Source organism: Branchiostoma lanceolatum, chromosome 11, assembly GCF_035083965.1.
Source record: "Branchiostoma lanceolatum isolate klBraLanc5 chromosome 11, klBraLanc5.hap2, whole genome shotgun sequence".
Taxonomy (NCBI): domain Eukaryota; kingdom Metazoa; phylum Chordata; class Leptocardii; order Amphioxiformes; family Branchiostomatidae; genus Branchiostoma; species Branchiostoma lanceolatum.
Window position 1 is genome coordinate 9449126 of NC_089732.1, and position 15947 is coordinate 9465072.

A 15947-nucleotide genomic window follows, 5' to 3' on the forward strand; every position below is an offset into this window, starting at 1 on the left:
GGCGAACGCCGTTCGAAATTCGGACGTTCGAACGTCGTACCGTACAACAAACAATGGTAGAACGAGACTGTTGTGACGTGCTTGAAGGACACTAGAGACATCTACTACGCATAGAAACCACCGGTATTCATTCCCTCCATGCAAAATGACTTCTCCACCTAAAGATGCGTTTCAATTTGTCCTCCTGACGGCTCTTCTTACGATGCTGTTCCACTTCGCAGTCTCAGGTAAATGATTCAAACATCAAGGTCAAATTAGGAAACTTCAGAAGAGAATTTTAAGTTTCTTCGATAACTTAGGGAAATTCAGGAGAGAGGGTCTTTCATGTTTATATGTTACGGTCTTTGTTGATTTTCTGAACAATCGCTTTCTTCCATGCATGTGATTCAATAAAACGTTGTGAACGTTGTTGTTGTTGCTGTTGTTTTATACGGTGCGGAATGTGTTGTAACATATACCTGGGTTCGGCTTGTAATGTTACAACAGACGTAGATGAGTGTGCGGAGGGGAGCCACAACTGCGCCCATCTCTGCGCGAACACAGTGGGCGGTTTCACCTGCTCCTGCTGGGAGGGGTACACACTACACGGTAACGGCTGGTTCTGTCACGGTAAGTCAGGACTTCCACTTATCATACATAGATACAGAGTCTAGTGGCGTCATAACGTACTAAAGACTACAGAAGACTAGCGAAAGCTCAACACGATAAACAGTTATGATGTCAAACCATGTAAAATAGCGCTGTTCCTGCACGCTGGTAACGTAAGAAGACCATTACGCTGTATATCAAGTGCATCGACTGCCTATTACTACAGCGGGTATCTCACTGGACTACGGCGCGTTGGTGGTCTTGCTGCGTCCTAAATTGGATTTGTGTTAAACTTTACTTTATAATGGAACTAGCGGAAATGACATGATTTTAAAAGAAATGCTGAAATGGTATTGAAAACTTAGTCATTTTGTAATATCATGCAAAGTATGACTAAAAAGATAATAAAACACACAAGGCAAAAAGATGTGCTTTTACCTGTAAAATTCGTTGAGCGTTCTGTCAAACCCCTATTTCACAGCGAGTTTGCAAATGTGCCGCGGGTCCGGTGAAATACCTGCTTTAGATACCCGCTTACAGTTTGAATATCTGTATCACTTTATTTATTAGACCGTGCATATCTATTTCTAGTAACATGCTCTTCATCTGTGGCGCTTTGTTTTGTCCTTCATGTATGTTACTGTTTTCTTCTTTACCTAGGTCCGAAGGTGGACCTGTATGTGGAGATGCAGTATCCCAGAGTTGACGTGACAAGTATAACGAACACTGAGACCCTTTGTCGGCCTTCCCTGGGGGACCTGACTTTGATCAATGGCTACCATGTCGGCATCAAGTTGGACACAGGTCAGCACAAATTGAAAACAACCGTTTACGTGATTTATCTTAGTACGGTCGTTTTACATTTTGTCGTAAATATCCTTGATGTTGGAGCTAAGAATCGAGCGTTCGGGTGTTGTCGGTCACCCGACTTGCACACTACTGGTAAGTGTTACAGTTTTTGCAGGTTATATACTGTGAAATACTGAACTTTGTGGAAAAGAGCTAGTCCGTATTCCTTGACGCATTGGGCCAAAGTTTTCTTGCCACCACGAATGTTTATTCCCTTGCTAAGGCCCACCTTACACTTGTTTCTTTTTTTTTAAATGCCGTAAAAGACATCGTAGTCTACTTCTCTAGTAGACATATTCGAGTATGCTTTACACTCACTAAAAGGAAGCCTAGCAGGACGCCCGCTGTGTCCCGATTGCCACGAAACTGTCGTGACCTTTTCTGACCTAGTGTAACTTTCGACAAATCGCGGACGGGAATTTTAGCATTGTTTATATTTGTGAAAAAGTAAGGATTTTTTCTGATACGAGGCACCCAGAAAAGGGGCTTGACAGCTCAGGTTTACAGTAGAAACTTGTAAATGATCTCAGGTGACACCAAACGGAACATGACGTTCGGTTCAAATAACGTGTTCGATCTGCCGTAAGTCGAACCGAACGAGTGTTTCATTTGGGGTCATCTGCGGTTATTCTCGAGTTTCCTTTCCGTTGTAAAACCGAGCTGTCGGGCCCTTTTCCTGGGGGCCTCGCATTAGAAAAAAATAATTTTTCAAATATAAAGTGTGCTGAAATTCCTACCCGCAACCTGTAAGAGGTCACAATAGGTCACTACAGTTTCATGACAGCCAGGGAACGGCAGGCTCCCTGTCAGTGAGTGTAAAGCGGACGCGAATATGCAGTCTACTATAGAAAAGTAGACTACGATGTGTAGTACTACAGTTTCAAAGAACAAGTATAAATTGGGCCTAAGAGAAGTACAGTATGTACGCTGTCTACTACGGCGATTTCAAAGAACAAGTGTACATTGGGTCTTACACCCGACCCAGCTCGAAGTCTTGCATAACCCCCGCTTAAGTGCAATACTACAGAGGCTGTAGTAGACTTCTGTAGTAGATTTTGCTTCATTTCTCTTTACACAAAAAGTTGTAGTCAACGGTACTACAATGTAGACTACGATGTGTAATAATACAGTTAAAGACACAAGTATAAAGTGGGCCTAAGCTTAACAAGGTCATCGAGATCTAATCCCAAATATTTATTTCAGGATACGGCACCAACATTGACTACCTTACGTACGGAGTTCACTACAGCAGTATCGGTCCCTCGGCCAGCAGGTACGGGCTCAGGATGTTTAATGACGCCGGGAACTTCCGAGTCAATGCCTTCTCCTGCCTGACGACACGTCATGGCTTAACACGTGAAGTCATCGGCATCACCATTCTAACATCAGGTAAGGCGCCCATATAGATAAAGTCTATCACTGTAGGTAATTCATGGACAGTCGCGGGCGTGTCGTAAAGCTCTCTTGTGGTGGTCGTAGCTATATATATATAGATTCTTGTTGATTGTAGGTTCTGTCATAGCCTCACTGAAAATCTTACGACTAACGACGAATGTGACATTCGCAATTGAAAGATAATGATCTCTCCCATCGCAGCTTACTTCCATCCAGAGTCGTTCACTGTCACGGTAAACATCAACGAAACCGCGACGCTTTCCATGTTTGAGTACAACCCAGCCCCTGGCGGCCACGACGGTACTACAGAGTGGAGGAAGGACGGTTCTGTGCTATCTGGGATCTACACGGATTGTACCATGGTCATTGATAATGTTCAGGTTAGCAGTGGTTAGAACAATGATCCCACAACAATGCAAATTGTCGCACAGGAAAAAAAAATGCAACTTGAATTTCACTTTTGTAGCATTGACCATCCTTCTAGCCTGAATGCCAGGCCCCCACGTGCACTCTGTAAAATATCTATCGTATGGTTACCATAAGATAAATATTTTAGAGAGTAGGGGTCTGGCATCCAGACTGCAAATCCTTCCATATTGTACACAGGCATGAATAACACATCTTTTAATGATATAACATCAAAGGCAATTGATCAACATGTATGCACTCTCTTACTGTTTTACTTGATGCTGACCGTCATCAAGTCTGCACGGAACCTTGTACAAGATCAGATAGCCATTCTTGCCTTGTTGAATCAATCAATGTAACGTTAACGTTGTTAAACTAAAGAATATAGGACTCCTGCGGATTCCCGAGAATCTTAATCTTGTTCTGCATGTGTCATATTTCAAAAACTCTTTTTCAAGATGTCTGACGAAGGCCTGTACGAGTGTTACTACACGGGCAGGTACAGTGACAACAAGCAAGGTATCATGAGGCTCATCGTTAGAGGTGAGTTTTCATGGACAGCATTAAAAAAAATTACGAAATTAGAACATAGACTTTTCTATTCAATTACAGACTGAACAGGTACCAGTGTTAAACTTACCTTTATCCATGCCTTTTTCCTATGATATGTAGAGTGTCCTGCAGGCAAGTGGGCCCCTCCAGACTGTACCTCCCCATGTGCAGAGTGTTATAACGGAGTGTGTGATGATGAGACGGGACAGTGCATCTGTGTGCCTGGGTTCGGCGGTCTGCACTGCGATTTAGGTAAACAAAACGTCATCATGCCTCTCAATCAATGGATTCTTAGCACTAACAAAACACATGTTTTTAAGCAAATAACATCAACGAAAAGGAAGTTATAATACAGGACTCAGAAGACGTAAAATACTATCCATTATCACTGTTATTTTTCTATGGGTAAAACTACGCAATCAGATTGTTCTTTTTCATTAAGCTATGATAAATTATGTGAATTTTATGAACAACGGCAATAGTACGTTTTTGCCCTAAGCAATAAATACTTTCTACCTGAAAAAAAACATGTCGCACGCAAATTGTAAAAAGGAAAAAAAGGGATGATCCGAGGTCGTGTTTCAAGCCTGCTCAGTCGGTTACTTCGGAGACTCCTGTATCAGCCGCTGTGCTCACGGCACCTGCCAGAACAAGATCGTCTGCGGCCCGGACCCGTTAGGCTGCCGGTGTATAGCGGGATTCCGAGGATCGAACTGCAACACACGTAAGGCTACCTCTTGTCTTTGAACCCAAAATCTCTTTAATACTGATACAAGCAATGGTACATTTCGTACACTAGCCATTTATCCACCCTGTTTTAAGAAAGTGATCAAAGGAGCAAACCGGAGCTAGAGTCATAGTAGACTGATCAATTCATTCATATCAACATGGCCCATATGTCTCATTGGAGTCCTTGCAGCCGTAGCATGGGCGGCTGAATTGCGAGGCACGAGTCGATTAAATGATTATGCTTATGAATTACCATTGTTTTGTACGTGGCATGCAAAAACATTGTGATTCAATAATAAAAGTCCTAACAATAGAATTTGATCTTTAAATCGGCACTACAGAAATGTATTATTAGTTACCGTAGCCTTGATCAAAAAGGTTGTGTTAAAGTCCAATTGCAAGTGGTAGGGACTCAGTTACTGAATGGTTTAAAATTTACATTCAGATACTTAGTAGGATGGTTGTTGATAGCTAGTACAATGGCTAATGATACACTAGCACTGTCAAACACCGCCACATTTTTAGCTTTCATTTGAGTCACCAAGCAGACGTCTTTTCCACATTGCAGAATGCTCGTACGGCACCTACGGCTCGGACTGCCTACAGACGTGCCACTGCGCCAACGGGATCTATGCGTGCAGCAGATACACAGGCGTGTGTAGCAGTGGAGGGTGTGTCGCGGGGTGGGATGGCACGTCGTGCCATAAAGGTAGGACATAACTGCTACTGCGCAAATGTGTCTAATATCCACTGTATCTACTTACATGTAAGTCTACAGCTTTTTAATTTGTAGACATTTGTTAATGCGATTTTTCGAAAAAGTAGTGTCTCACGATATTTGTATATACAATCTTGATGAGAATGTAGGTTGCTTATAATTCTCCTATTTCCTCTTAAATGACCATAACCAGATATCAACGAGTGTTCCCTGGGTACCGACGGCTGTGACCAGATCTGTGAAAACGTCCCAGGAAGCTTCACCTGTTCCTGCTGGGTTGGGTACGTCATGGACAGCGGCACATGTGTGGGCAAGTATCTAGTATTCACTTTTCTCATACATGACGTCTTCAACTTTCCGAAGTTCGAATCCCTAGCATGTCGCAATGTTATGTCCTCGGAAAAGGCGCCTTAAACCTATTCGCTCATTCTACTCAGTTAGAAATGTGTAACTAGCTTCGGTTAGGGACATTCCTTCGGATGGGACGTAAAACCGGAGGTCCCGTTTGGAGGAGAGTCACACCTCATGCACATTAAAAAAAAAACAGACTTATAAAAAAGAGTAGGGGTTCATCCCGCGGCCCGGTGTGAGTGGATCAAACCTTACAACCCGGTCTTATGAATCTTGTACGTAATGAACAAAACTGATGTGTTACGCCTAAATGCGGTTAACCTGTTATGCGGAACAAAAAAAAGTAGTCATAACACAGTGCTAAACTTTCTTCCAACGCTAAGGTATTCATGGATCAAATTTTCAAAGACCACTGTCGCCTTCTTCGGGATCAATAATGACCAATCACTGCTGAACGTAAACTCGCGAGAGTTACAGACACGTGACTTTATTGACACGTGTATTTACGGACACATGACGTCAGCAATTGGTCAAACGTGCCACGCCCACTGTCTCTGTTGAGTGATGGTTGGAGTGCCCTGATGTACTTTGCCTCATTCATACCTCTCATTAAGTAGTCCTGCTCAGTGGCCATTATTCTGACTTTGTCCAGTGAAGGAAGAAAGTTTAGCACTGGATTATGATTACTACCAACACAGATGAGCTTCCATGATAAAAAAAAGTAGTGTTTTCAATGCAAAGAATATTCCAATCTTTTGCCAATATCTTTTCCTTTTCTGATTCTTGAGTACAGATGTTGATGAGTGCAGTTTGAACACCGACAAGTGTGAGCAGACTTGTCATAACCACGTGGGGAACTACACCTGCTCTTGCAGTGAGGGCTACTTTCTGTCGAGCAATGGATGGAATTGCACAGGTAGACTACCGGCCTTTGTTGAAAATTTGGCGTGAAAAGTAATATTTATCAAGCGCTTAGGCTAAAGCATATTTGTAATGAAAAGTTCCAAGGTCCGTATCACACTGGTGTTTGAAGACAGTAGGCACATTTGTGTATGTAAAGTATCGAAAAAATACATCCATCCATTGCCTCCAATTGTACTTTACAGAACCCCTGACTTCCTTCGTCATTTCTGCAACCCAACAAGCACACGTAGAATCATCCCTGTCCTCTGATGACCAACATGGGATATACTTCACTACAAACCACGAAATCAGCCTTGCGGTTGCACAGGTAATAGCAAAATCATCATCATATCTTGTCGCTTCAGTTCTGGACCCATTGTCTGGTTAGCCTCTCGTAGATCACCGTCCGTACATGTACATGTTGGGCCAAGTTCGCAGTTCTGTATAATAGCAAAATAATTCCAATAAACGGAATTAACTCATGCATGAAATCATGGAATACAATTTTTCGAAAGTCATCCAACATGATATTCCTGTTGTATAACTTTTAACTCATACGAAGGCGTTAAATTTACAACAGGACAGCATGTTTGGACAGCATTGTGTACTTCATGATCTTCTCTATTAACCCATTACTTTATACCATAATTTGTAGGTAACAGGAGACATTGAAACTGTCAACTGGGCACTTGATGGCATCATCACGACTCCTTCCCTCGATCTAACAGAAGGCGTTTACACCATCACAGCAACTGCAGTTAACGAGTTCTCAGAGATTTCCGCCAACCTGACACTCCGTGTTGTTGAATGTATTCATGAAGTACGCGTTTTTCACGTTGGAACCGACGGCTCCACTCCGGGAGGTTTTTCCACGCCTATAGGCTACGCTGCTTGTCAGTACCCGGCTAGATTCCTTGTCCTGGTCAGACAAGTGGGGAATAACGCCACCTTTGTCGCTAGTGTCAACGGCGGTGATCACTTCGAAATCCCAACGCTCGTAGACTCCAACCAAGCCGGCAATCTGATGTCATACCATGGCGTCATACCGTACAACCTCTCGGATTACCACCTGGCAACATTCACGCTCACGTTTCAGAACCAAGGACAGTACCAAGTTGTAGTCAATGGGACAAATATCGTGTCTGAGGCCGCGGCAAATGTGACTGTAACGGCACAGTGGCCGGTAACAAGTGTCCTTGTGACCGACAACAGTCCGGCTCAAGCCCCGGACCCCGTCGTCTTCACCGTCTGGCTCATGGACTTAACTCCGCCCACGGATTTGTTCTTCGATGCCTCCTATGGCGACGGTTTTGATGGTAGCGTATGCATTTTCTCACCTTTACTCAAAATTGCAATTGCGTAATATTGTCGTTACACTGATATCAGACAGAATTGCTGTAACGCACATGTGACAGTGTACATGATAGGAAAAATAAGTTGTTTCCTTTTTTTCCTTCCCCCCACCTGCTAGACGTCGGTTTTTACGTTGGAGACCAGTACAGCTCCATGCAGCCAAGTTTCGACATCATGTACTTGTACTTGCCTGGATCGTATTCATTTTTCATCCGAGTGTATAACCAGGTAAGACTAACGAAATTTTGTAGCTCGTTAGTTTGTGTTGTAACATAAACTTCCGACACAATGAAAGAAGAAATGAAATATTTTGCACATTATGCCAATACTCCTAGCTTCTCAAATCCCTAGTTTATAAAATTTCTATACTCAATATTCAATATATTCATCAGGTTAGTGAGGCGTATGGGTCCATTTACGCCACCCAGGACTACCAGCCCTATGGCTTGAACATCACATCATTCTCTGCGTTTTCGGGAATCTACAACGGCAAGCTATTGTACGAAGGTTAGGAAAACTTTCTTCTTGAGTTTTTTTTTGTCTGTGTGCATCGAGCATTTCATTTTTTTTTGCTTTAATCCTACGCAATGTGATGGTGTAACACCCGTGTAGATCTAATACGTTTTCATGCAATATTTTGTAGGTGTGAATATGACTGGACAGGGCCCAGGTGAAAACATCTTCCCCAGCCCCCCACATCTCATGCCCGTGAACTTTGAGTACGAGGTCTCCCATGGAACAGAAGATGACGTGCACACTAGTTGGTAAATTCACACTACTTCAACACTACTTTAAGCATTAAGTATAGAGGCAAATTAAAAACGTACAATGACACTAAGGTAATGTCCTTGGTGCTGAAATGGGGGAGGAGGTCCCTTATCCCTGCCATGCGGGCTAAATGCCGATTCAGTGAAGAGTGATTGCCATGGGCCGCTCCAACGCAGAGGAATCATCGGTAGAGGTGCCCCGAGGTGGTCTGACCAGTTTGGATACGCTCTGATATCGATGTGGAAAATGCTAGTAACGCACAGGGACAAACTATTGCGCTGTACGCAATTGTCCCTTATTATTGTTGTTGTTTTACTGGAACTGGTAAATAAAAAGAACAGCTACGGTCACTGTGTTCTTCAATTTGACATTTCAACGGCTTGATGTCCTCCCGTCCAGGTGGTTTATTGGTGATGAAGTTGTTGGACAGGAGTTGAAGCTGTCCATCACATTTCAGGAAGTTGGGACCTACGCCGTCACCGCAATGGCCTTTAACCATATGGCTGTCATGAGCGGTGAATTTCAGGTAAAAGCAAAAATCGTTTTTTCGAAATTTGAATTTAAATCCAAGTGAGATTTTTTTAAACCTATGGCCTCGCTCAGTATGAATGACCCATCAGTTTGGACATATGACTCTAGTAAGAGGTCAAAGGTGTTTGGAAGTCTGTACCACCCATCGGCTCGGGTGAGGTTTGAAAAAGGTCGAAGTTGATAGACTCAATTACTTGTTGTCCATGAGTAAGCAGAAAGGTTGTTTAAAACGGCTCCTACGTTGGAACAACTTTAGCGACGCGTTGATCTACCATTTCCCCATGCAATTGTGATGTGTATCGGTGATGGTTGTTAACAGGTGGACATCTACGAAGCCATCACAAACGTGTACGTGGCCAGCAATGGCCCGGTCTTACTCGGTGAAACGGTGACCTTTGTTGTCTTTGCCACTTCTCCTGGAACGACCAGTACCTTTCTATTACAGGTAATATCATATACATTCACTTATGTATCGATAGACTTGTAAGCTGCAATGGCCCAAACATAGATATCTAGTGGAAATTATGCAGAGTTAAAATGCTGTATGCAAAATATTACCAAAAGCATGAGAACCATGTGTGAAGAAATATGATGTCGTTACATATCCTTATGTTAAGACATACAAATATCGTAACGTATACACTGCAAGTTATCTAGTACTACAATACAATATCAATTGTGTCTTTAGCTATTATATACCGAGCGTTGTTTTGCGTCTTGGAACGGTAAATCTGTTTGCTTTTTACAGTTATCTGAGGAAGACCAGAATCCGGTCATGCTTACTCCACCTTCTAAGGACGCCAGCTCAGTTACCATAGTTGAGTCAACATTTCAAGGCATCAACTTTCCCTTCAAACTGTCAGACGTGTACGTCACCCTCTACTCCTTCGTGTATCCCTCCGCCGGTACATACCGGGTCCAAGTTAATGCAACCAATGCTGTTTCTACGGCCTACGCAGAAACTATGGTCACCGTGCATCAAATCCCATGCTTCAGACCGCGGGTTGACATCAGAGACGACGGGATTAGCACGATTGTCAACCCGACAGCATACAGAAGGAACCAAGACATAGCTGTAGCAGCAACTGTACAACTAAACTGTACTGATGCAGATCTTAGGACGTTCAAGTGGAAAGCCTATACCATGGCAGGCCTTCAGTCCATCCCGTATTCTTCAAATGAGGCAACAATCAATAACATACTCAACGGGACTACTGAAGTCATCATCCCAAAGCACACGTTAGGATACGGACGTTACATATTGGAGTTTTCTGTGACGGAAGTTCACAAGGTGAATGGCACTGACGTAATGATCAGCAATACGGACTACACGTGGTTCGAGATCGTCGAAAGTGCCCTGATCACGAGAATTTCTGGAGGGTCCCTAATATCAAGAGGTAGGCTTTCTTTTGACAAATATTGCTGAAGATGTAGAATAGTCAGTAGAATTTTCCCTTTGTTTCAAAAAGTAAACAAATATTGCTGTTTCTGGCAATATTCAATAGATCTATCCAATTATTATAGATCTAGCTATCAATCTTCAAGAGCAAATTGCAACAACAACACACAAAAGATAATAAGGCTGAACATTGCAAAAGCAAATTGCAACAACAACACACACAAGAAATAAGGCTGAACAGAGGCCTCCACGGGTTACTTGTTGCGTTTCAATACTACGAATATGATGTCTCTTTTAAAGTTTTAGAATCTCCTCAACAGTTAGGTAAGCAAATCTACAATGGTAGTGTGTCTGTTGGCTCCTCCGCGCGACTCTATGTAACATCGCTCTCTCTGCGAACAGGGCAGAACTCGACAGTCAAAGTTGATGCATCCACATCGTACGACCCGGATGTACCTGAGTCCGAGTCTACCTCAGGGTTGACGTACACTTGGGCGTGTCGACTGGACAATGAGACCTTCCCTAACGACACAGGATCAGCCGAGTGGATGGAAGGTGCGTATTTAACTTTCACAGCTATGATATCGCCGTTTACTGAAGCTTTTTCAGAAGAAGCCAAATGAGTCTCACGTTGCCATATATCTTCCTTTTATTCAGGAGGATGTTTAGCAGTTGGGAAGAGCTGGCCAGTGACGAACAACACGAATCCTGTACTGGTCATCCCAGGAGGGACTCTAGATGGTGAGAAAAAGTTCATAAATAGACAGGGAGCAACTTATCAATGATGGCATTCATGATCCATGCGGTATTGTAGAGAACGACCAAGATATATAGATATAGACATGATATTTTATGACTTCTTCTATATGTGTACAGTTAAACGTAGTTGCTTTAACTTTTCTCGGTCAACACGATTCTGTTTCAGGGGGAACAACGCACGTTTTTCGGGTAACAGTTTCGAAGCCCGGTCGACAAGTCGGCGGCCACGCAGAAAAGACAGTCGTCATGGTGGAAGGCACTCCCCCCGCCCTGGAAGGAATCTCGTAAGCACCATTAACGTAAAATCCATTGAAACTTTGTATCCTGTACTTCAAAATGTAGAATCACCAGATTTTGTACCGAACGTACGATACTTTTCACAAAAAAACGTCCCAGTAATGAGTAAAAACATTGATTTTGAAAGTTTAAAAACCAATTTTCACACGTTTTATTATTTCAGGTGTGTGCAGAATTGTCAACAGTATTTGAATCCATCGGAACGTTTAGTTCTAAAGGCCAGAAGTACTGACTGCACTCCCGAAAGTCATCTTCAGTACTTCTGGAGTTTAGTTAACAACCCTGTAAACAGTAAACAATGGATAGACTGGGACACAGACACACTCACGGGCAGACAGAAGACATACCTGTCTATACACAAAGACACGTTTAAGAGTGGAGCTGTTGCAGAAACCTACACCATACGACTCGACGGTAGGTGGTACGTTTGTAATAGAAATCCTCAAATACCTTATCGAAACCATATTTAACCCAATGAGTTGCCTAGCTTGAAGCTGCGATGTTCTGTGACATAACAACGAATCTTTCCAATAAGATTTTTCACCCCTTCTCTTAATCATTGTACCTGCAGCTGGCTTAGTCTTCTTCTTCCTGATTTTGAAGGCGTAATAAGCGTAAACGCACATTTTATTCCTGCTTAACCTTTAACCTACTAGTATGATAGAAAATAAGATTACTGGTTCATTTTACTTTGTTTTGACGAGTGATTAAATGCATCAATTTTTATTTTTGCTGAATTAAACAGCGTCTGACAAAAGTGTAGAGTCAACGTACACACTGTACAGCTTCACAACCAATGTAGCGCCAACCCTGGGAACGTGCACAGTCGTCCCGGACACTGGGATCGTGATGGAGACGTTGTTTCAGGTCACGTGTTCAGGATTTTCGGACGTGAACCTGCCGATCACATACAGATTTGCAGCTATTTCTGGTGCTGCTACATCAACAGAGGCCTGGGAACAAGGTAAAGCTACACCTAGATTATGACAACCTAAATATCTTACAACAATATGTAGTAGCTTATTAACCAGTACTTGATGTCCCTAAGTTTTTCTCAGACTGCCAAACTGTTGCATGCCAGTTCAACACTTCATTTTTTCCCTTATAATGTACCGTCAAACACCTGTGCTAGGTACAATGGTCTACTACGGTACGGACAGCACCTCTTCACCGTTGTATCTGCCTGTCGGGGACAAAGCCAACGACTTTGTGGTCACAATCGCCATCCGTGTCACTGACTCTTTTGGAGAAAGTACGGAAACCACGACAACCGCAACGGTGATGCGACAATCTTTCACCATTTCTAGGACCGGCACGTAGACTATCTCATGTTCTAGAATTATGTTCTAAAAACACAGAATTGTAAAAGATCCTTCATATTTGTGACAAATAACATCAGTAAATCATCTGAAATAACTCAAGTGATGTCTGTTACTGCATTCTGTCGTTAGGTTTTAGAGGGAGAAATGAAGGAAAATGTATCAACCGTTATCACCACCACGGAATCGACGGTTAATACGTTACTGAAGGCGGGCAATAGTCAGGCAGCTGTGCAGCTGCTGACCTCCGTCAGTTCAGCCATGAACCTCGACACAACAACTGGCCAGGAAGACAAAAAACAGGTAAAAAAAACATTACATAGGCTGTGACCATCTGGTACTGTATCCCATGTATAATGGAACACCTGTATCATCGCATCATTTACTGTTAAGATTAGGTCTTATCATTCGGTTGATACGGGTGCCGTCTTGTTCAAAACCACCGAGGGATGGCACATCGTTCTAAGAACATTTGAAGTCTTCACAGCAAGTGTTATGTAACAAAGGTCCCAATCTATCTGCTTTTGAAAGTTTGTTTTGTTCTGGAATGTCAATGTTTCCTCGAACGTTGTGACGCAATATTGTAAACTGAAATCGAACTTAATCATAAAGTTGTTAGTTTGTGTACCATCTGGCCTGGTATTGAAGATAAAAAAAAAACATGATTGCCAGATACTTATGCCATGAACGATTCTCATTATTTCCTATACGTGAAGAATGTTTTCAAAGATCCTGCCTACAGGTAAAGCGTTTTTCGCTCTTCTCTACCTCAGCTGCGGAAAGGTGCCATTACCAGTTTGAACAGGATCCGGATTCAAACACTGGACAGTCTGCATCAAACTGCTACCGCCATGGCTCAACTTACCAAAGAGGACACCGAGCTCTCAGGGGACGCACAGGTAGAAAAATAAAGACTTGCAATGCAACCAGTAAACTGGGCTGTGAATAACAAATCGTAAAATACCAATTGTAACCATCACTAGTATTCCTTCCGCTTGCAACCATGCACTGGATACTAGTAACACTTTATCTAGTAATGTTTTTGATTTCGTTGTAACTACACGAGATGTAGTGGGGTCTTGAAAAACACCACTGTACCTAGTTTTCTAGAGATACGTTTAATTGTAAGTCTAATCATTTTGTCAACATTTGTTTAATATCTTCCTCCCTGTTTGCCAGGATCTGGCTGTATCGAAACTCACAGAAATGACGACATTTCTGAGGGCAAAAACGGAGGATGGGACAGCAAGCGTTCAGGTAGTAGAGTCTACCACACAGGCTCTAATATCCGGCCTGGCTAATGTCGTCAAAGCAGCTGCCAGGAGAACCTCAACAGCTCATGGCCACTTCACGGTAGGTACAAAACATGCTAAGCAAGTACTTTTATTCTAATCACAATTGTAAACGTGTATATGTGCTATAGGCTACAAGTATAGCGCGACAAGATGAGATGATGATATGTGCTATCGATATAGAATTATGTAGACACGTTGGAACGCTATATTTGCCAGGTTTGGAGGAAATGATGGTCATTTTTAACACAGGTAGTATAGAATGACACTCTATGTGATAACCTGTCTTTTTCATGCTCTGCTAGATAGGTTCAACGTTTCAAAATCAAACCGGGCAATCTCAAAAGTTGCGTTGAAACTTTCCTTATTGATCAAGAGTAAAGTCCTTAACATAGTCAGCAATAGCGGATTTTGTCTCATTTCAGCCAAAGGTGTTCCCGTGGTCCTCCACTGTCATACAGCAGTCGCTGCAGACAATATCTACCGTCAAACAAACTGTTCTTACCACGATAGCCCCTGGGGAGAAACCCAAGGTACTGACCACCCCAAGCCTCGCTATCATGCTGCAGCGAGACGAATGCCGGGATTTCCGCGCAGGCGCGTATGTGCAGGAGGACTTTGGTAGTCTCTTCTCAGTACCAAGTTGTGATGACCTGTTCAGGAACGGCACCATCCAACCAGACCAGGTCATAGATATGCATGTAAGTTTCTTACTTGCACGTATAAGCTATGCTTGAAAAGCAAAAACTGTTAATTTTCGTACATTGACAAGCATTCGTCTTGTCTTGGGCACAAACGGTTACTTCGTATCAGGCAATGGTAATCTTCGTCATGAGACAAATCTCTATGTTTGACAGCTTCCAAATTCTGTCAAAACAGGAATAAAATTTTGACATAAAACTCTAGTTTTTATAACGCTTTTGTTTCATATGATGATATTCTTATATCATATCTGCTTGTTAGATGACGCACTTCAGCAATAACCCTTATCAGTGGGCTACTAACATAAGTCTGGAGGATACCGTTGTATCATTGGAGTTCACATCTGAAGGCCAGAACATCGCTGTACGGAACCTAACAGAAGCAGTTGACATCATCCTGCCTCGGGACGATAGCTCCGAGTTCTGGAACACGGTTCGGATATCAGGGGATGGTACCACAGGGGTGCAAGATGTCACTACTTTCAACACCACCGATATCCATGTAGGTGTCATAACCTCGAATTTTCCAAAGTACTATATATATATATATATTCCATTCTCATTTTGTATTTAGTGATCAATGCTCTTTTGCTATTGGTTACTTTATGGCATGTTTCTTTTTAGGAAAATCAAACCTTTCATGTCTTGCTGCGACCGTCAAATCCGGATGCAGAACTAACTCTGTACCTAGGAGAGGACCAATACCCAACATCAGTCAACTACACCAGCAAACAAAGCCTGCCTCTTACGACTGCTTATACACTTGAAGTCTCTGAAGACCGAAACATCACGACCGACCCTTTCTTGTGGCAGCTTGGCGTATTGAACTCCTCCTCTACGTATTATATTGGCATCTCCTATTGCGTCAAAGGTAAGGAAACCTTAGCTTACTACATTCTTCGGTTACTTCCAGTTGTGTGCAGTTTTGTGCAAGAAATCAAAGGTTTCAACTACATCTGTAGTAATTAAAGTTATTTCATCACCCGTTTCACTGAACCAGCTGCTGTCGCGCCGCGTGCCTGTGAAGCTGATGTT

General features: G+C 42.7%; 2 protein-coding genes across 2 annotated transcripts; both read left to right on the forward strand.

Annotated features, from left to right (window-relative positions):
- The first annotated feature begins 49 nt into the window (after positions 1–49).
- On the forward strand, positions 50–11167 carry LOC136445193 (uncharacterized). The gene is made up of 20 exons (XM_066443061.1): positions 50–227; positions 487–609; positions 1249–1392; positions 2641–2826; positions 3034–3212; positions 3699–3783; positions 3913–4044; positions 4379–4516; positions 5090–5230; positions 5433–5549; positions 6384–6506; positions 6697–6821; positions 7149–7809; positions 7965–8074; positions 8239–8353; positions 8490–8610; positions 9014–9140; positions 9465–9590; positions 9894–10542; positions 10947–11167. The coding sequence occupies exons 1-20, from the start codon at positions 146–148 to the stop codon at positions 11165–11167; spliced, it is 3705 nt and encodes a 1234-aa protein (XP_066299158.1). The 5' UTR covers positions 50–145.
- A 42-nt stretch (positions 11168–11209) lies between these two features.
- On the forward strand, positions 11210–15096 carry LOC136445195 (sperm receptor for egg jelly-like). The gene is made up of 10 exons (XM_066443063.1): positions 11210–11285; positions 11470–11587; positions 11764–12014; positions 12346–12564; positions 12733–12878; positions 13052–13222; positions 13693–13818; positions 14099–14272; positions 14637–14912; positions 15091–15096. Exons 2-10 carry the CDS (start codon positions 11550–11552, stop codon positions 15094–15096), a joined length of 1407 nt encoding a protein of 468 aa, XP_066299160.1. The 5' UTR covers positions 11210–11285; positions 11470–11549.
- The last annotated feature ends 851 nt before the right edge of the window (positions 15097–15947 follow it).

What these genes read in the sequence shown, in the direction of transcription:
- LOC136445193 (XM_066443061.1), top strand. Translation starts at nt 146, where the DNA reads ATGACTTCTCCACCTAAAGATGCGTTTCAATTTGTCCTCCTGACGGCT. An exon ending in GTTCCACTTCGCAGTCTCAG is followed by an intron (nt 228 to 486) that starts GTAAATGATTCA and finishes ATGTTACAACAG; the next exon opens with ACGTAGATGAGTGTGCGGAG. An exon ending in TCAGCCTTGCGGTTGCACAG is followed by an intron (nt 6,822 to 7,148) that starts GTAATAGCAAAA and finishes CATAATTTGTAG; the next exon opens with GTAACAGGAGACATTGAAAC.
- LOC136445195 (XM_066443063.1), top strand. Translation starts at nt 11,550, where the DNA reads ATGGTGGAAGGCACTCCCCCCGCCCTGGAAGGAATCTC. An exon ending in CCCGCCCTGGAAGGAATCTC is followed by an intron (nt 11,588 to 11,763) that starts GTAAGCACCATT and finishes TTATTATTTCAG; the next exon opens with GTGTGTGCAGAATTGTCAAC. An exon ending in AGCTCTCAGGGGACGCACAG is followed by an intron (nt 13,819 to 14,098) that starts GTAGAAAAATAA and finishes CCTGTTTGCCAG; the next exon opens with GATCTGGCTGTATCGAAACT.